The sequence below is a fragment of the Corvus kubaryi genome, unplaced genomic scaffold, assembly GCF_017639235.1.
Source record: "Corvus kubaryi isolate FWS band 111438036 unplaced genomic scaffold, C.kubaryi_AGA036_p1.0 37397, whole genome shotgun sequence".
NCBI lineage: Eukaryota > Metazoa > Chordata > Aves > Passeriformes > Corvidae > Corvus > Corvus kubaryi.
The window spans coordinates 127,945-148,525 of record NW_024581136.1 but is presented as its reverse complement, the minus strand read 5'-3'; the positions used below and the strand labels follow the sequence as shown (position 1 = coordinate 148,525).

The 20,581-nt window shown below is 44.0% G+C and overlaps 1 protein-coding gene across 8 annotated transcripts in view; it reads right to left on the bottom strand.

Moving 5' to 3' along the window:
* The window catches only part of YEATS2 (YEATS domain containing 2), a 48,541-nt gene that overhangs the window by 11,938 nt on the left and 16,022 nt on the right, over positions 1 to 20,581 (bottom strand). For 3 of the 8 annotated variants that reach the window (XM_042041793.1, XM_042041792.1, XM_042041798.1), the window contains 14 exons: positions 19,381 to 19,620; positions 17,312 to 17,470; positions 14,801 to 14,904; positions 12,183 to 12,290; positions 10,959 to 11,132; positions 9,519 to 9,777; positions 8,596 to 8,757; positions 7,208 to 7,332; positions 6,707 to 6,862; positions 5,811 to 5,984; positions 4,883 to 5,081; positions 2,123 to 2,254; positions 1,771 to 1,869; positions 672 to 783 (listed from right to left, as the gene is read on the bottom strand). In XM_042041793.1, coding sequence (XP_041897727.1) covers positions 672 to 783; positions 1,771 to 1,869; positions 2,123 to 2,254; positions 4,883 to 5,081; positions 5,811 to 5,984; positions 6,707 to 6,862; positions 7,208 to 7,332; positions 8,596 to 8,757; positions 9,519 to 9,777; positions 10,959 to 11,132; positions 12,183 to 12,290; positions 14,801 to 14,904; positions 17,312 to 17,470; positions 19,381 to 19,620 — 2,203 coding nt within the window. Of the gene's footprint in view, positions 1 to 671; positions 784 to 1,770; positions 1,870 to 2,122; positions 2,255 to 4,882; positions 5,082 to 5,810; positions 5,985 to 6,706; positions 6,863 to 7,207; positions 7,333 to 8,595; positions 8,758 to 9,518; positions 9,778 to 10,958; positions 11,133 to 12,182; positions 12,291 to 14,800; positions 14,905 to 17,311; positions 17,471 to 19,380; positions 19,621 to 20,581 lie in introns of those variants that run through there. The other 5 variants (XM_042041794.1, XM_042041799.1, XM_042041795.1 and 2 more) reach the window with 5 other exon arrangements.

The window sequence follows — 20,581 nt, the reverse complement described above, 5'->3', positions numbered from 1 at the left end:
TCACAAACAAGGCACTGGATTTCACAGCATCCAGTGATCAAATACTCATTATTATTTAATTCTAATTCTGAAGCAAAGCAGCCCTCATACTAAGTAATTACAGAAGTATATGAGTTTAGCAAGACTTGAAAGGCTAGAAGGTGGACAGCTCTACTGATTTCAGATGCCCCTTTCCAGAGCTGCATTTCACTGGGCAGTGTGACCTGACTAAGGACATGCAATGGCACTATACAAGCAGAGGATGATAGAGAGATTTTAGCAGTCTGTGATTTTAAAAAAGCCCAAAACAACTGCAAATCTTCAAATAATTTCTCCTCTTTCATGAACCCTGCATACAAATCCATTCACAAATAAAACATTGCAACACTGTCTGAAACAAATGCCACCCAAGAGGATTAGTACAGATACAGCAGTGTATGGGACAGAAGATTTAATAATTTATTATAAAAATTATAATTTATATACTTATATATAAATTATAAAACCATAAATTATAAAGTATTTATAATTATAAAATTATATATATATGTATAATAGATACGTATTCATTATAATCTATTATAAAAAGTATTTCTAGGTCAAAGTAACACTACTGCAGGCATCCCTAGAACCATCTCCATTCCCTCAATACTTCAAAGATCAGAAAACCTTATAGAGAAATGAACAATTACTTGATAACATAATTCCCAAGTTCAGAGCTCTCTTCTGTTTTAACTGCTGCTTGGCCTTCTTGGGTACCCACAGAACTGCAGTTTTGTCCTGTTGAATCAGGCTCCATCTTAACTTCAAAGAAACAGAACACATTTTAAGACAAAAAGTACAGCCAGCTTGATAAAAGTACCAGACAGTCTTGTGAGACTCCAGTAAGACTAAAGGTCTTACATAACATCACTTCATTTATTGTTTACGTTCTCATTGCTAAGCAAGAACAAATTTGACCTTCAATTCTGCTGAAAGAGACCTACCAGAACATGTTCCCCCCACAATTCTCCACACTCACTTCTCATCCTTGTCAGAAAACCTGCATAATCATTTGCTGCTGTTTTGCATATGACTGCCTGATCTAAACTGAACTGCCTGGCCAATCTGCAAACAAAGAGCTGCATAGAAAGCTACCAAGTTTTAACAAGAAGTGACATTTCAAAGTGACAACTTTTAGAAGACATCACTGATTCTGACACCTGAACTTTCTCATGTCTAGGACAGACCTCTGGTGAGACAGAAGCAGTGAGAGACGTGCCAAACCCAAATAACCAGGCAGTCTGGTCATGCAGCTGGGATGGAGAGAGACATGACAGTTCTGCCATAACTGGACTTCAGGTGTGTCAGCTCTGCCCCATGCTTTATTCTGGGAAGGACTGTAGGTACCTCTTTCCCCTCTGTGTGCACAGGGACATGTGCTGTCTACAGCTAGTGATGCTGGAAAGCAACCTCCAGTCCATCTGTCTGAGAACTGCAGTCTGTGGTTAAATACTTACTGCTCTATGCAGTTCTGCAAATACGGATTGAAACAGTAAGTGTTTAAGCTACACCTTGTAGCTTTCTAGAACATTCTCATTTTTCTCCATACTTGTCTATGCTGTGAGATTTGTTGAGGGGGAAGTCACTGTTAAATTCCTAGTCCCCAGGTGTCATTTTAACTTGATTTAAACTCTACTAATAATGGAAATAAAGGAGCCCACAGTCATGGAGTCTACTTTCATAGGCCACTTGCATAAAGCAGCATCAGCTTATTTTTACTACTCATCTTACTAAGAAATCCCTAGTTACCTTTGGCAATGGATGCCGTGGAGGGACTTGGGACAACTGTACTTGCTGCTGTGACTGCTGAAACTGCTGAAACTTTGCTGGTAGAAAGTGACTGTAGCACTGGCGATGAAAAGAAAAAAAGAAAGGAGGGGGGCAACAAAGAAGAAAAAGAAAATCAAATTTCATACACTTCGACAAATTAAAATTTTCAGAAGCAACACACTCTTTTTTGCAGCACAAAGTTTAGGGATGAATTCCTTGCTACAATTTCTTCTATCTCTACTTCAGACCATGTATGCCAACAGTGACCAAGTGCTACCCTGTGTCAAAGGAGATTTTCAAACACCATCTGTCATCCTCCTCTGCCCTTTACCTTTGTTCATAGGCATGAGTATTGTCTGAACACCTCCAGAAGCTGTGTTTACACCGAGCTGTTTAAGCTGGCTGGGAACTGTCAGAACAGCCTGCTGTGGACTAGACTGATTTGAGTGGATTTTTAGCAACCCTGCAAGAAGAACGGAAGACAAAATGTTAAATAAAACACACCAGTTAGTTTATCTCCAGCTACTTCTCTCCCTTTCTGCTTGAAGCAGGATGGCATGTAACCTAGCACTGCCATCCTCTTAACAAGCCACAGTTTGGTGAGCTGCCAGGACGAGTTTTCCCTGACACAAGTGATGGCTCAAACTCTGTAGTGCTGCACCGCAGTGTGCACACTGTTACACGCTGCACAGCACTCTCAGAGTTATAAAGCAAATCTCCTAATTACCTAAGGAATCTTAAGCAAAGCTGATGTAACAAACCTTTCAACTGAAGCAGGCTCAGCAGAGTAAAACACTCTTGTCAGGACCAGACCTTGTGTTCAAGGTTGTGATAAGCCAGTGAACTACAGCTCTGTTGTACTCACACAGCTGCTCTCAGGGAGGTATCCCAGTGCCACTCACACCTCTGCAGTTCAGCTTAGCAGCATCCACTGCAGTCAGCAGAGCACAATCAACCCTGTTCCAACTATGGGACAAGCCCAAGGCTGCTGTGCAGCAGGTCTGACAAAGGACATAGCTGAACTGTCGTGTGTCTGTCTGCAACGTGCACTGAACACACCCATAAGGATGGCTAATCAGGCCGTGAAGTACATTAAACTGGAGACCGAACGAAATCCCTGACTTTAGTCAAGGCCAAAAGAACAAGCAGGACATTCAGATATTAACAGCATTATCAATGGCAGCACTCAGCAACTTCAGGAGATACCAGCACAACTCCAAGCTGCGCCATAGTTCCATGGGTGAGGAGTACTCATCACTTGTCTGCCATTTCTCTCCTCCACAAGGAGATGTCATCTCCTTGTGATGACATCCCAAGCAACCACAGCCAGCAGTCTAACACTGAGATTTGGGCCTATGTCCATCCGTTCTACTGGTAAACTGGCTATTTTCCATGTAATTGTATTCAATCTGTAGCTAACTTTTCTTCAGATTGTGGAAATTTAGCAGGCTTCTATTTTAAAACATTGACAACAATAAACTTTTTAGTTTCACCATGGCAATTTTGTAATTATGATTTGTTTTGACTTAAAGTTTCCATTTTCTTTATATTATTATTATTAGCAGTAGTAGTAGTAGTACTGAAACACAGCTGGCCTTCCAAGTACTAGACATGCAAGGTCTGGTGAAGATGTTTTGGTTTTTAGGGATGCCCAGCACTGGTCAGTCAGGCTTTCACCTCCAGGCAGGAAGGCTCACCTAGTGAGTGTCCTTTGTGTGGGACATACTGATGTGTCAGGGTAGGACAGCAAGGGACCCAACAGCAACGCTGGTAAGAAGGGACTTTTTCAACATACCCTATCAGCCTGGTGGGTGGGAGACATTGCTTGATACAAAACAAGGGAAAATTTGAAATCCTTTTTAAAAAGTTGCCTTTAAAAACACAAATGTTCAGAATTTCAACAGTTTTGTTTGAGTTTTTGTTTGTTATTACATTGAAATAACATGTTTTATAGCCATTGTTCCTTCTGAGATTCTTGAAGAGTTTTCCACGAAGAAGTCAATGCCTCAGGTTACAAAAAACTCCACAAACAGAATCTAAACACCATTCTCATATATAAATGGGAGTTTTAATCTGAAAGCTGTTTAGTATGGCTTATTTCCTACAAAAAACCCCACCTGGCCACTTTCCTTGCACAGAGAAAAATACTGAATTGCTTCCTGCAGGGTTCTGTCAGTCTTAGAAGTCTATGCTGTTTATTTTCAAGCTCTGGGTAAAATATACTCATGAGAAAGGAGAAGTTTAAAAGTCTGAGTAGAGAGGAAACAAGAAGAGCTGCTTCAAAAAGACACTGTCAGATGAGCTCAGTGTCAGTTACTTTCTCTTTTCTGTATTTTCACTCTGCTTTCACTTTATAAGAAACCGCTTCAAGTGAACAGAACATGCCAGCAGGTAAATTAATCTAAACAAAAATTTCCAGTTTTAACTCATAACTCTCAAACCTGCTGTATTTGCTCTCCCTGATATGAAAGATGATGGAATAGAATAAAACTAAACACGGAGAACTCCCCTCCACATAAGGGCAGTCCATTTTTATTACCTCATTTTATTGAGTGATCCAGATCCAGCCTATTTCACCGTATCTAATGAATTTTGACTTCAAAGGCTTCAGTTCCCTCTAATCGACATCTCTCTCCTTTTCAACCCCAACAGAGCAGATGCAAATCCTCAGAGACAAATTCTGCACATGCAACTTCTCTGCATACAGTGGAGTTTCACAAACTAATCAAGTCTGTAGTACTGCTGGTATCTTCATAGTTTCCCCACTCAGTGACACACTGTGCTCCTGATAGGGAGAATGCATCTTCTAGTGAGAACCTGGCATGAAAACCAAAATCCCTCTCCAACACCAAAGGGCAACTTGTGCTGTTATTTGCAACAGATACAGTCAATGCCAAAAGGATGCCAAATTATTAGAAACTTCCTTGGCTAAGCCAGAAGTGATGCTAATAAGATGTTTTAGAAAGCATGACACTTACACACTCACAAATGCAGGTGACTCTATATTCTTCCATTTACAGTGAAGACATCTACAGAACTCACACCTGGATTCTAAACTTTCTCTAGGAAAGGTGTGAAGGGAGTTTAATACCTGATACTGTAGCTTTTCCTGTCACAGGCGTTGGCGTAGTCATCAAGGAAGCAACACTTACAACACTGGAAGTCGCAGTCTTATTCACTACTGATGAAGTAGACTGGCTCTGGCTTACACAGGTTTGGTGTTGCTGTCCAGATGTCTTTGCTGCAGGAGTTCCAGAAGATGATGAACTGGAACCTGCGTTATCTGTTTGCTGCATAAGAGGCAGAGAGGGATAACAAATCCCTTTTCATGTCACAGGTGGTTCAAAAATAAGCACAACAAGGTAATAGAAGCAATAAAAGTAGCAAACCCAAATATTTATCTATCAATTGTCAGGAAGCAAGAGATTCTCAAGCTCATATCCGAAAGCCCCCACACATATAGAATGAAGGCTGTGGCAGCATGGCAGCAACTCTCCACAGGTATTTGGGAGGCACAGATTAGGGGCTAACAGAAAGAAACAGGCTCAGAGTGAATTACACACTATTTTGCTGCCTCCTCCCCTCTCCATGAACTGCAGCTCCACTGCAGGTGGACAGCCTGCATCAATTGGATACATGGCTGCATCCACCCACAAGAGCACTCACTTTAGAACGCAAATGTTTTGCATCCTGCCTCCCTCCATGCCAAACCAGCTCCTTCCCAGGCTGCACTGACACAGCTGCCCTTGGGTGGAGAGCAGTGACACCCTCTGCACACAGCCAGGAGCGCAGATGCCTGCTGGCAGCAGCCTGGGCACCGAGCACTGTGCAGGGCCTGTGGTCTCAGGAGCACCTACAGTCTGCTTACTGCTGCTTGATACAAGGAAGAGCAGATCCACCAGCAAGCTGGCTGGGAAGAATACCAACAGTGGGACAAAACAGTACAAGTCCTTCCCTGGGACTGTTGTGGCAAGAGTGCAAACACTGCATTACAGAATACTGACAGTGCTGTTTCTCACCTGGGCCACCCCATTTGTGGGGAGGGCCATGGCAGGAGCAGCAGCCGTGGTGATGACACCTCCTGATACTCTCAGCACAGTGGTGCCAGGTTTGGAGAGCTGGGATGAGGCAGGCACTGATTTTATAGACCCATCTGATATTTTCACCAGTGATGTCTGTCCACTGGATGCAGCCTTTGAGAAAGAATGCAGCGTAAGGAAAACAGTCTATTAGTTTGGGTTTTAAATTATTTTAGAAAACCAAATCAAAACAGAACAACAACAAAACAAACAAGATAAATGCTTTTTATGTTACTAGAAAATATTTTCAAAACACTTTTGAAAAAAATCAAGTTCTGGCAATAATCGCTGGAACAAAATTATCACCTCAGGAATCAACTTTATCAGTGCTGACTTTGCAAATATATGTCTATCCATCTTGAATTTTGGATAATCAATTGCAAGTCCTCTTGGGGCATTTGAATTTCATAGGGACTACTTGGTAGTTTTTAGAAAGACCTTTGAGGGACACCAAACCCAAGATTTTTAAGAGCTTTAGCAGGTGGCCGATTTCTAGCATTGAAGTATTTAAGCACTTTTTTTTACCTGACTCTATTCACTTTTCCAATTCCATTTCAGTAAGAAATCCCAGAGCCCGTTTACAAAGCAGCAACCCCAAGTTTACACAGATTGCAAGCTGACCCCCTCTGAGAAGAGAAAGCTGGAAATCTGTAGTCTGATGAAAGTAAGCCTTTGCGTGCTTTCCTCATCGTGGTACAGCCAGCACCACAATTGTACAAAAACCCACATCAAACCAAACAACTGTGAAAGGAAATGCTCTCAGTAATGTGTGGCTGTGGTTCCTATATTTTATTTGACAAAACTAGTAAGAGAGAAACACATCACTTGCACATTACCTGTGTAAACAGAGCTGTTTTCTGTCCAGTTATCACTTTTAGGGCTTGTCCTTGTGTGGAAGATGATCCAACTCCTACACTGCCCTGAACAACTGATGCTGGAGTCAGCTGCTTCCCAGAGCTCTGAGGCGAAGGCTGGCCAACCAGAAAGGTGCCCTGCTCCAGAAATACATCAGGGAGGTCAGCACTTTGAAACACAGTTAAGAGTCAACAGAAATCTAGGAGTGTCAATAACAGATAAAAGCTTGTAGCTATAATGTAGCCACAACAACATTTCATCTTCTGAAACAATGCACTGCTAATTACACTGGATGCTCCTGCATTAAGAGCTGAATACAGCCTTCTTGCTGCAGAACACTTTCTGATGGAGAAAAGTCAAATAAGATCCAGACAGCAGAATCCAAGAACGTTTCACACACTACAGAACCACAGGACATCCACCTAACACCACTGCAGCATGAAGTGTCAATGTGCTTCAACTGAGATGCTTGTGCCACTGACCTGGGGTGTCTGCTTCAGGATGTAGGATGTATAGGTGAGGTGCTGGGACAAGTTACTGCTTGTGCTTTGGGCTCCTCCTCCTCCTCCTCCTCCTCCACTATTCGTAGAAGAACCAGACTGAAGACCTGTAATCAGAGGAAAAGACTTGACCCTTTGGTAAAAAGACAGTGTCAGCTGCTAAAGCATCCCTGTATATACAGGTACTTGAAAAGACTTTGCAAGACATTTGGTGCCATGTCTTTTGCAGCCAAGTAACATTATTCAGTAGTTCAGCTGTGCTGCTGTGCTCTCTTACAGCTCAGCTAATGCCATGAACAAGAGGGGCTATTGGGAAAACTAGGAGGGCTGGTGGGCAAGCAAAGCTCCTTTCAGGCTGTTTTGAACTTTCTATCAAATGAAAATGCTGTCCAACAGAAGAACAATCTTTTCATCACTCTTTTGCAGGTTATGGATCTGCAGCAAAAGCTCTGGAAATACTCTGAATCTCACTGGCTTCTTAATTTTACTTTCACTGGCTGTCAATGCAATTTTGTTAATAGAATAATGGATCATGGATACCAATCTGTGGCAATTTGCAGTGACACTTTGATATTGCTACATCTCCAGAAGGAACAGCCTGAACAGCAAATTCTTTGCAGTCTCTCAGTAAGAAACGAGGGTAAAAAAAATACTCATGGCTCTGCCATAAACATCACAAGCATTTGATCTTCCTTGCTGCCAATGAGATTATCAAAGCTGAACTGCCCCAGCTGCCCCCCTAAATCTCAAGCAATGGGGCTCCCAAGACAAGTTCTACATCCCAAAAATACCTTCAGCAAGAGTATCTACTTTTTCAGTAGACATGTACTCTATTGCTATGTTGCTAGGTATTTATAGCCTTATATTGAACTGAGTAATACCTCAGGCAGGCCAAATCAGAATTGGGAGCAAAAACTTTTCACCCAATCCATCTCCCATCCCAACGCCAGCCTCAAGGACAGCATTCTAGAGAAGGCTCACAGCAAATCCTTTCATCTACACAGTCCAAAGCCTGCAATACTCATTCCCTACAGCAGCAGCACACTGCACACAAAACCTCGCCCACTGGACTATCTCAGCAGGCTGTGTTGTTCTGCAGGTATTTCACTCGGAGTTCCATTCACTGGCCTATTAACAAAAGCACATTTCTGCATTGAGAGCACAGCATGAAAAGCAGTTTCACTGAAAACAAAAGCCACTTGTGAGATCTCAGACTTAAAAACCACCACATATGGGTTGTTGTGAACAAAGAAACCCTATCCCGTTACTGATTTCCACAGCACCAGGATGCTTTATAGCAAAAATGCCAAACATATTAATTATGCAGTGATTACATTATTTAACTCATTAGATTTCCCTGCAAGACTAACTAGCATTATTTGTGGCTCGCAATATGGCTCCTTGGGGTATCAGCAGCAGTTTTCCTTTCCCAGAAGGGTTCTTGCTGTTGGTGGTAAGATACAGCTTGGTGCCTGGTGGTAAGTTTGCCAAGTTTGCCAGGTTGGTGGCTGGTAACTGCAGTGTAGCCATCACTAGAAAGAGAGAATAGAAAGAAATAAAAGAGCTGCTTGCAAAAAGTAGTATGCACTGAAATCTGCACAGGATGGAAGCACTCAGTGACATGCAACTAGCCCTCAGTAATCCCTCCTGAGCTGCTCTAACCACAGATTAACTCCACCAGTGATGCACAGACACTTTTTTTAATAGGTCTGGAAAAAATCTCTCTGCGTGCAGTTCCACTTGTGGAAAGCGGCACAGCCGTGGGGTCTGCAGGCTTCCTCCATCCCCTGGCAACCACACAGCAGCTTTCCAACAGCCCAGAGCCCCAGCCTGTGCTCAGCTAAAGCAGCTGTGTGCAGATGCAGACAGGATGCTTCTGCCCATACTCCTGTACCTCTAAGCGCTGGGGAAGATGTGGGGATGAAATAGGGACACTTTGGCTTGGGCTGGCTGGATTAATGGGGAAAGGACCATAATGCCAGGCAAAAATGTGAGACCTGGCTCCATGAAAGTCTGCTAGGTCTCCTGCACATTCCCCAGTGCCTGTATTCCAGTCTCCACTCCCAGAACACTGCATGTTTTAAAGCACATGTGCTCTCTCTTCCCCCTTACAGATAATGAATTAACATTTTCTTTATTATTAATCTCAGCATGAATTTTCCTACAGAGCTCTGTGAAAAGTAGTAGAGATACTCACTTTCAAGTTTTTCAATCATGCATAGTTATTTTGCAGTTGAATAAATCATTATATAGACCCATCACTAGCTATTAACAAGGTGCAAAATTACTCTACCTGAGCCTTGAGATGTACTTTTCTGAGCCCCTGTGGAAGAAACTTGTGCCTTTGTTATAGTCTGCACGGGCTGAGCAACAATTGTCCCTCCGCCTCCGCTCACGATGGCTTTGGCTACACCTTGAGTCACAACCTGCTTCGAACCAACAGCCTTTGCTACTGAGGAGCTGGACTTTGCCACAAGGATCTGGCCACCACTTATTGCCACCGCTTGTTTCACTGTTGACTGCAACGCTGAACCAACGGGAACACCAACAACCTGCAACAAACAAGGATGGGATGGTGCACTGCTGGCCATAGCCATCATGGGAATCCTAGCTGGTACACGACCCCCATTTCCAGATACTTCAGGACGTGCATGGTCACAAACAGAAGCTCTTCATTCAGGAACAAAATTAAGTTGGCAAGAGGCCAATCCCAAGTAAAACGACAAACTGTTAAACACAATCAGGATCTTGGCACACCCACAAAAGATTAAGTTCATTGAAATTACAGGGCAATTCCTTTTTTTCTGATTTATAAGCAATGGCTTAATTCCAGCTGAAGATAAAATTTGCCTTGGTGAATTAAAGAGATGCAGAAATTCAGTTTCAACGCATTCATGGGAACAGATTCCCTGGGAAAACTACAGCCTCAAAGCAGAACCCACAAATTTTATGTGTTAACAGTAACTGCAGCGGAACATGAGTTTCTGCATACCTGCTCAAACAGGCAAGAAAGGCAGCAAAAAGAACAAGGAAATGTTGCAAATGCAAAAGAAGTATTTACTTATGCAAATGTGGAAGTTCTGTATGTAATCTCTAGTGCTTGGCATGTCATTTGACTCTGTCCAAAATGGGAAGAGGCAAGAATGGAGACAATTTCTGACACATCTGTCATCTTGTCACTGCACTGTGCCTTCTCAGAAGCTGTGTCACTCCTGTCAAAGCAGGACTGCACTGGCACGACTCCTACAGTAAAATGGCTGAGTTGCCACTCAAGTAGGATTGCTCTCACCTAATGCTAGTTCTGGCTCAGCCTCCACCCTGCTCCCTATTTGTGCTGTTCTCTTGTGTTGCAGGCCTGCATTCCTAGGAAAGAATTCACCTTTTCTTATGGAACGACCTGGATGAGTTTCAGCAAGAGCTGATGATGGCAGCCAGCTTTCTGGGTTGACAGTTCAAAAGCACCTCCACCCCCCTGTCACAATGGCTTGGACAGAAGCAGGAGATGTCCCTGTACACAATAAAATGCAACAGTGCTTGTTCAGCCTGCTTCCCTCCCAAGGACCACACGGAAGCAGGATATGAGCCCCTCTGCATACAAGAACGCAGCTAACCATGGTGCTGCCACCTGGGAGCGAGGCAGAAACGACCCTGCTCCCCTGGAAGAAGCACCAAGGGTTGCAGTAGCACCACAAGACAGCTCCCACCCCAGCAGAGATGCCCACGTGCCCCATACCTTGGACTGCACCGTCCCCTCGCCGGTGCTCACGACGGGTTTCTGCGGGGACAGGGCCAGCATGTGGCTGCCCTTGACGGTGACGTACTGCTGCACCGAGGGCTGCGCCGCCGTGCCTGCCGCCGGCACCGCCGCCTGCTGCGGCAGCTCCCCGGGCTCCTGCTTGATTATCACCTTGGCAAGAGGAGGAAACAGTTGTAAGAAAAGCAAACCCCTTAAACCACGGAAAATCGCTTGTGGAGCAGCCTGTCTGCAGGGGAGGGCAGGCATGCTCTGAACTCAGACGTGGGGTGCTCACCACCACAGGGACTCTCTAACTCAGCTCCAGGTGAGGGCTGCTCGCAACACAGCGTGTGGGGTGGTGTCTGCAGTGACAGAGCAGTCCATGTTTCAGAGGTGGTCATGGAAAGTACAGAGTCACAGCTGGTAGTGTTACAAGTACCAGTCATCCCAACAAGGGACTTGGGCAGAGCTGACTTCTTCAGACCCTGCATCTCAGCATGGAGCCACGACACTTTAAAAGTTTCAAATTCATGTTCTGAACCTGTTTTTTATTTCTATCCTGCAACATTACAACCAATAGCTATAGACACTGCAAATGATTATAGCTGACATATACACAAGTCTCTTGTGTAAATGTTTTATGTTTCCCCTGGGACAGCCCTACATCTAATCCCTAAGGGCAGTGACACAAAAAAGCCTGTTTTGGGGGGCTTTTCATGTTAGATTGTTGTAGGTACTGTAACTGGTAGGAAGCTTTCTTCCACCTTTTACTTGGATCACCTAACATTGCCAGAAACAATTTTAAATTCCATGTGATAATATTTAAGGAAACATAGTCAGAAGAAGCAACATCTGAGATTCACAAATCACTGTTATAATATTTAAAGAAGCTCCTGAAAGATGTTTGCTTCTACTGCAGTTTTACTTCTAGTACATCCCATTAAAAATAGCTTTCAAAATATCAGCCTGAACATAACAGTGATTCAAAAAGAACCCCAGAAAGGATGGAAGAGGTGATAAAAGGAAAGGTACAGCAGAGCCACAGGGAAAGAAAAGAAAACAAGACACATTTTTGAGAGATGCTACAGAGCCCTTAGCAGCAAGATACATTGGTTCCAGTAAGAATTTTACAGGCACTGGAGTTCCATGGGTTGTGGCACAAGTCAGCATGAAATGACACTACCAGGCTGCCTGTCTCAGCACAAAAGTCAGGAGGAATACCTTTGTAAAAGCTCCAAGTCCTCCAGTGACCGATTTGGGGCTTTGCACCTTGGAATGACTCCCAATGGGACAAAGGGGTGGCATGGTGGCAAAAAGAGAATCCTCCTGCTGCAAACAAGAAGACATGGTGCAAAAATCAGTGAAATGTCCAATAAAAGAAAGAAAACAAGTGACTGCTAATAAAGGGCAGCACGGACCATCTGGGCAGGCCAAATTACCTGGGCAAATAAGACAATTCCAAAAATCAGTTGACACTGGAGTAAAAGGAGCCTGACTTTCTTAATATAATCCACAAAGCAAATTTTATTTGGAAAGTTACATCCCCAACAGCAGTAACTGTTTCTTACCAAGTCATACACAGGCAAAAATACCGACTCATGTTCTCTAATCAATTTTTTATATAAAAGTATTTCACTTAAAGTTCAAATAGGCTGAGGGGGCATCTTATCAATGCATACAAATACCTGCTAGGAAGGTATAATGAAGGTCAAGCCAGACACCACTCAATAGTATCCCCTGCAAGGACAGAGTCAATGGGTACAGATTGAAATACAGGAAATTATAAGGAAAACTTTGTTGTTATTGATGGTGATCAAACAGAGTAACAGGTTGCTCAGAGAGGCTGTGGACTCTTCAGCCTTGAAGATACTCAAAACCCAAATGGACACATTCCCAAGGAACCTACTCTATTTGACCCTGGTTTGAGGTGGAGTGGTTATCTCCAGAGGTCTCTGCCAACCTCAGCCATTTTGTGATTCTATACACAATCTCAGAGAGAGAAGACAGCGTGAGAAGAAACAAGTTATGGAGGGGAACATTCTTTTCTCAGAGGAATTTATGCTCTCCTCTATCTGGAACGATGCAGTGACACACAATCCTTCCAGACAGAACTCACCAAACAAACAAAGCTATGTAACTAAATGGAGTAAAAGACATTTCCACACCTGCAAAATCATGCACCTGGCACTTTTGGGTCTGAGGCCAGCAGAGAAGTCAAGTGCATTTGAGGCAGTTTGTTACAATATAATTGCTCTCTTTTACAATCAATGTGAACCCCAAAGCCACGATTTTACAATCACTTGGCCCATCCTTGGGTTGGATCACGACCAGAAATCAGGCCCTGCAACTCCTGACATCTTCCTTGTACTGACACACACGGCTGGAAAAACATTAGTTTTCAAGCAGGTTGGCTGTCTGCTCTGGTTCACCACATAGCTGCACAACTGGGGTTGTAGCTGTAGCCAATGGGAAGTGTGAAGACGAGGCTGGAGGCATAACCTGTCCTCCCAACAGCAGCTGCATTTGAGACTGGCTGGAGAAACACAGCCTGAAGTCGTTAAAATAAATAAAGAAAACTAGCACACAGTGAAGAGATGAAAAGTGGTGAGTTGCATAACTCACCAACCTGTAATATCCCACTGAACTATCAGATACACTCTTCTCTTTAAAAAAAACATAAAATTACAGCTTTTCCACCAACCAGAAGACACAAATCAAATGACATTTCTGTTTACAGAAGTATGATTTTTTTAAATGGGTTTTTAAAAATACCTTCAGTTTTTACCTTTGCCCTGGAAATACAGAATTCAACTGTTACTAATGATATGGGCCTACTCTGACTCATTGAAAACTTTTCAGTAAAAACTGTCCCAAATCAGTGAAAAATAAAGAATAATGAATTATTTTCAACACAGTTAAGTGAAATCCATCTGAGCACACAGGTTTTTAAAATCTGACTAGCTAGCTGCACACTTGATACTTAAAATGCTACTCCAAACGAACTGCTTCAGACAACAATCTGCAACACTTTTTCCCCAGCAGACATAGGCAGCATCTCAGTTCCAAATGTGAAGTGATTTGCTCTCTGCAGGCTGACTGGCAAGCCTTCCCCCACCATATCCTGCATTAATACTGTGGCTTGGAGACGCTCCTGTTTCCAGCAGCACACCCACCAGCTGCTTTCAGAGCCTCGCTGACGCCACTTCCCTGCCAGAAATATCATTCCTAGCACAAGATGTGGGAGAGATTTTATGCGAGACAGTTCAGCTCTGTACCTTTTGGGCTTTGCAGATCAGAAGCATGAACTGTATTTACTGCTGTTTGTTTACACATCCAAATGTTACTCCACTGTTTACGCAAACATTTTTCTAAATGCAGGCAGTTGTAAAACCACTACATGAGTTATTTTCAGGCTGCTAGGAACAGCTGCTGTACAAAAATAATGAATAGAGTGAAGGCTTTGAAGTAGGCACCTCTGGTTTAATCATAATCTGTCACTAGCAAAGTGAAGAAGATCAAAGTCAGCTACAGAAGAGCTTTTTTGAAAGATACAGCGTTTTGGGAGCTGTGCCCTCCATGGATTTCCTTGCAGAAAAGTAAAAGAGCAGTGCCTTTAACAGATATGTAGGCAAGCCTAATTAGAGCTGCATGAAGTGACACTATCATCTTGTATAACCACCATGTTCTCCTATGGCTCCATCTGTTAAACACAGTAAACCTTCACATGAAATGACAATCTAAGGAATTTGCCTGAAGTGCGGAATTTTTAATACAAAAAAGTCCCATTTAATAGGAAGCTGAACTTTAAATGGGAAGTACACACTTAATGAGAACATTACCTTGACAGCTGAGGTGACAAAACTGCTCCCATGGGTCTTTGACACAGGAGATCCAGTCCCGTGAGAGGCCTGACAGACACTGCTCAGTTTGCTGGTCGGGCTCCCTGCGCAGCAGGAAATAAAGTAGATGCTGGGTGAGGGCTGGGAGCAGGGCCACTGCACACATGAAACCTCTTCTAACAGGGAACAAGGCATTTCATTTCATCTGCATTCTCCATGAGGTACATCAGCAGGAACTGCCATGGGCACAAAATAAATCCACCACCGAATTTCCACCTGCAGAGATCATGGCCCAGAGAAGGTACTCTCCACTCACTGCTCTGTGTGCAGCAAGCAAATGGTCAGGAACCTTCCTGGGTGGCTGAGGATATCAGCAACGTGTGCAAATATGTGAAATTAGGACAGAACTTGCTGCTGTAGATGCAAAGTCCTCCCAGAAGCCCTCCGAACCCATACTAGCCTTGGACACTGGCATGGAGGAAGGCTTGGAGAGGGAAGGAAAAGGAAGGCCAGAAAAGGAGGGAGACAAAGTGAGGAGTAACAAGAGCAAGGGACAGAGTGAGGAGGGTAAAGGAAGAAACAGAAACAAGGAACGAAGGCATAGGGTCCTCTGTGGCAGATGCTCTTGCAAAATTAACAGATTGACACGTGCCACAGCACTCTCCTGGCCCCCAAGATGGACGGGGGCCCAGTGGTAAACTTACCCTGCATTATCAGTGTGTACACAAGACTGCTCCTCAGCAGTCTTGTTACTGCTGTTGTTGGGCTGGTTTGTCAGTTTTGTTTGTTCAAGAGACACCAAAGCCATGGATTACACACATGAAAGCAAAAAAACCAGTCTCTCCTACAGTTGTTCTAAACTTAAGTTTAGAAGTAAATGAGCAGCCATTTCTGAGAATGAAGGCTTGGGAAGGCTGGCTTTCACAGAGTATGATGATCTCACCCCTTTTCTCAAATACAATCTGCAGCCTTATCAAAAAGTGCCCCAGTGACTTTTTCTGTAATACGCATTATGCTCAATCCAGCCTGGCTGCTGTTGCCAAAGTCAGTTCCACAGACCCTCTTGCTCACTCACACAGGGTCTGGTGATGAGGCTCTCTCACAACAAAGCTCTTTGGGGAGGGGAGGTATCAGTTTTCTGCTCTGCCACTGATCTGATCTGACTTGTGCAGGATACAGGGGAGGCACAGGAGTGCAGGGAGGGAGAGGCAGCAGGCAGTCTCTGCCAGGCTGCTCTGTACTTACATCTCAACTGTGGTGGGAAACTGCAGCTGTAACAATAACTGCACTAACATTTGTATGTCCAAAAGACCTGGTGCATCTACACATCCTATCCTCCATGTACAGACCTCTATTAGAAGACCCCAAATGTCACCCAAACCATGATAAACCACTTAGACAGAGTAGACAGTCAGGCTGGAGGTAAAGAAGAAATAGAAAGTAAGAGGCAGAAATCCCCCAATCAATCAAAAACCCCCAGGTAATCAAACCCTCTTGGTGAAACAGCATCAGTGTTGCCAACAAAGCCCCAAAACATACTTTAAAAAATTCAGATACAGCTACACAGTTCCTACCAATTACCATACCAATTCCCTCTGTGATGAAGTTAAAATGAACACGACAGCTGTGATCCCTCAGATAAAGGGAGCAAGCATTAGTAAAAGTAATTTTTGTGCTTTCCAGCCATGCCCACAAACGGTTTGTGTTCCATGGATGCTGCACTCCTCACTTGGCCCTGGGTGTCCCTGCTGAGATGCTGTGAGGCACAGACATACACAAACAAGTCTGTTTTAAAATAGACAGCAGTTCTTGGCCATATATCACAACAAATAAATGACTTCTGAGGGACCTTTCCTCCAGCCCCAACACAAAGATTACTGACTGACTCCTCTAGCCATCACCTGTGTCCTGCAGTTCAGCCCTCCCTATGACCCCAGGCTTTTGTCACCACTGAGGGAATCCAGTTAAGAGGAATCCAAACCAGCTGGAATTGGACCAGGTAGAAGCTGAGAGCAGTACCAAAAACCAGCATGGCTGTTCTCCTGGTAACCAGGGTCTCTGCAGTTCAACACATCTACTGTGCCCCACACTGGGACCCCAAGACTGATCTGCCAGTCACTGCGACCTCTCCATGCTCTTTGCCACATCCATGCCACCATTGTCACCCAACCACCTGTGCACTGTTTCTGCCTAAATCTGTGCAACACGATCTACATCACTTTCTCCCCTTACCTTTTCACCTGAAAAGAACAGGCTCTCTTTGAAGAGGTATCTGTGAATTCAGTTTGGCTTCACACTATGCTGCTTCCTAAAGGAAGCTGTGCTCAAGTCCGAGACACCCTCAGCCACGCACGCAGGCCAGCTGTGCAAACCAACACCTTCCTCTTTCTCTGCTGAGTGCTTTTCCATCTTCACAAGCTGAAATGCTGCTGTTATACTGATGAGTTTAAAGGGAGAACAAACTTGAATGGGTAAGACTAAGCCACTGCCTTCTGTGGTCACACTACACACCTGTGCTTGTGGCTGCAGCTCCAACCGTCTGTCCAGGCTTGTCCACAATAATATACGGGTTATTAATGACTGAGCTAGCAGAGCCTTGCTTCATGTGCACCGGAGTGGACGTTGGGGTACGAGGTAGCGGAGATGGACTAGGGGTCGATATTGGAGAACCTTAAGAGAAAAAGTCCAATGCTTCTAGCTTGTAAATGTTGTCAGAACATAAAAACATGGCAATAGTAGTACTTTTGAAAATGGCTTAGAGAAGGAACATTTTTTGAGGATGCATTTCCCAGCCTGAGTGAGGTCACAGGACTTGGAGAAGGAAAGAAGAGACAGAAGGAAAGGAAAAGGCATATAAAACACTACAGCTCCTACCTACCCTGGACATGCTCTGCCTACCAGGACAAGCAGGGCTCAAAGGTAACTTGAGAAGCCATTTGGTCCATCCCCAAATCCTGAGGGATATTACCTCCATCATTCTCACTGCTAAGACCAGTGCACCCAAGGAGATGAAGAAAGAGAGCTGAGCTCTCTTGCCCTTGTGCAGCCCATGGTACAGGCACTCAGAGTGGGAACCAAGGAGTGCCCCTAAAAAGGCTGTGTGGAACAGCCTCGGGCAGCAGGAACACCTGAGCCCCTTCCCTGCTCTGGTCCCTTCACTGCTCTCACTACAGCAGAAACCCTTGAAATCAATCTGTAAAATGTGCAACTTCTGGGTAACATGGCCAGGAGAGAGAGAAACTAGAGAAGAAAAAAGCTGCATGAAGAGGTAAACAAGAAATTCAGAGAAAAGGACAGGCAAGGAAGTGATCAGAGAAAAGAGCAGCAAACACCAAGCTTCACCTGCCTGTTAATCTACTTTCTTGGCAGTTACTGATAATTAAAACAGAACATAAATGCTCATCAAATAAAATCCCCATGTCGTATAAACTGCTTTGAAATCTGAAAGGGGTAGCCCTTCTCAGCAGACAGCAGAAACTTGGAAAAATATTTAGCAGGGAAACATTTAAATAGCAAGGATCAACAAAGAATAGTCCAAGGAGTTTAGGAAAGATAGGATGGCCCCTGTAATGCCTGCTTTCTAGGAAGCTTTGGGAAAAGATCAAGAGAAGAGCTTATAATGAAAGAATGAAGCACTTGGCATAGGTTAAAGTGTAAATCAACCTGAGTACAATTTTAAGATGTCAAGGAACAATACTGAAATTTAATTAAAAAAAAAAAAACAAACAAAAACAACAACACAGCCAAACCAAAACAACATACCAGACACACTTTAAGAAAATTACCTGGGAGCAGATCACCAGAAATCACACATACTGAGAGCTGGTGCTTCACCTTCTCTACCCTGAACATCAGAAAATGAAGAGCTGCAACAGGTCACCTTGCAGCTTCTCAGCATGTGCCACAGTGAGCTGTACACTAACACTTTCTGATGTAAAACATCATCCAGTGATTGGCAGCACACCCAGGCAGGGAAGGGACCACAAGTGAAACGAGCAAAGCAGCACCTTGGCCATGGTTTGGTTCAGAAGCTGTAACATTGCTCAACACAGCCAGCTGGCAATTTAATCCAACACAAGGTGGACTTTCGAAGACAAAGAGCAAAGCTGCTGCATCGATGCAATACGACAAGCACAAGAGGATCTATTTGAGTCTACAAGGTTAAAACTAATTATTTGCCCAGTAGTCAAGAAAAAAATTATTCTTAATCCATCCCAGCTGCATGAAAGCAGGAAGGAGAAGAATGGCTTCTTCCCACATAAAAATATTCCACAAGTAAGATGTGCTTTTGCCTGGGCCTTTCTGTGGGTAGCAGTCCATTTCAAGACTATCTATTTCATACTTAAGAGCATTCAAGAACAGCTCTCATCCTGCTTTTGATCTGTTGTGAACCATTTCACACTTGTATTTGTTTTTCATTGAACATTAAGAAGCGTGCTTAGCTCCTTATTCTAGAGTTTCCTATTGTCTGATGTCCAAAGACTGGAAGAAAATCAAGGGAAGGACACAAAACGAGTCCAACTGGTTCACTCTCTTATTTTCCGGGGGGGAGGCACTGGGGTAAGTAAACTAACATTCACCTGATACAATCTTGCAACTCATGGTGATAGGCTGGAAGGACTTTCCTGGTGACTCTGCAGGGCTTGGACTCTGACCTTGAGGCACTATTTTACAGCTAGCTGCAATGGGTTGAAAGGCTGAATTTCCATGAGAGCCAAAGGCAACTTTCTGTGTGGCTAATTTGGTGGGAGTCCGTTCTATCGAGGATGGCAGAGAATAAAATGCAGCATGTCTTTCGGTTTCAGCATTCCCAGAGAATCCTGATTAAAACAGGGAAAAGAACAGAAATAGTTCTTAGGCTGATACATCTAATTCCTTACTGTGCTTCTCTACACAAGCATAACTCAGGTACGACAAACACGCTCTTGAAGGAAGGAAGGAAGGAAGGAAAAGCAACTGGTGGGAGGTGTTGAACAGGGAGAAGTGAGGTAGGGGGATTGCTCCTGCACAGGCCTCTTGGATCTGCTGGACAAGAAGAATAAAATGGTAACATGCACACCGTGTTCAGCTGTGGCAGGTGATCAGCCACCTCTTACACACTTTCTTGGAATGACCTTCCACTGAACAAAAGCTGCTGCAAGTCCCAAGTGTCCTTGGTTAGGGCTCCACAGGACTAAGGCTGGGTCTCCTCTGCAGAGAATCTCGCAGTGCATTTTCTGGAGTAAGAGGTCAAGGAGTCCAGAGACTGCCTTTTGAGCTGGGCTATGGAATCCACTTTATTTGGTGTAGAAGGAGATCAATTAACCTGGAGCTGCTGAGAGAAGCCACTGCCTGCCAGTGTAAAAAGAAGGTAGGTTTACTTCCTTCCTGTTGGCTGTAGCACTGCTCAGCTAAAGATGCTACAAATCTTCCTGTTTGAATAAAAAACCTGTGTGTTTAAAATTTGGTTGAGTTTGCCCTTTTCTGGCCCCAAGAAAAGACCACATTTATACAGCAGACATTCTTCTTGCTGAGCTTGAACACCACCAGTGGCATCACAGTGCCTATCAGGAAGCACAACCATGCACAGAACCAGCATACAGCCACTCCTTGAACACAGGAGTGTCAGCATAAATCAAGAAAAGCATCAGACCATGCTGCACCTGACACTATTTTGAAATACAGCATTGCTGTGTCCAGGTTTCTCACACTAAAGAATGTAAACTGTAACAAACTGTAACACACACCCCGGTATCTCAGCCCAGGTAACCAAGGTCTGTCGTGCAAGCCTTGACACCGAGT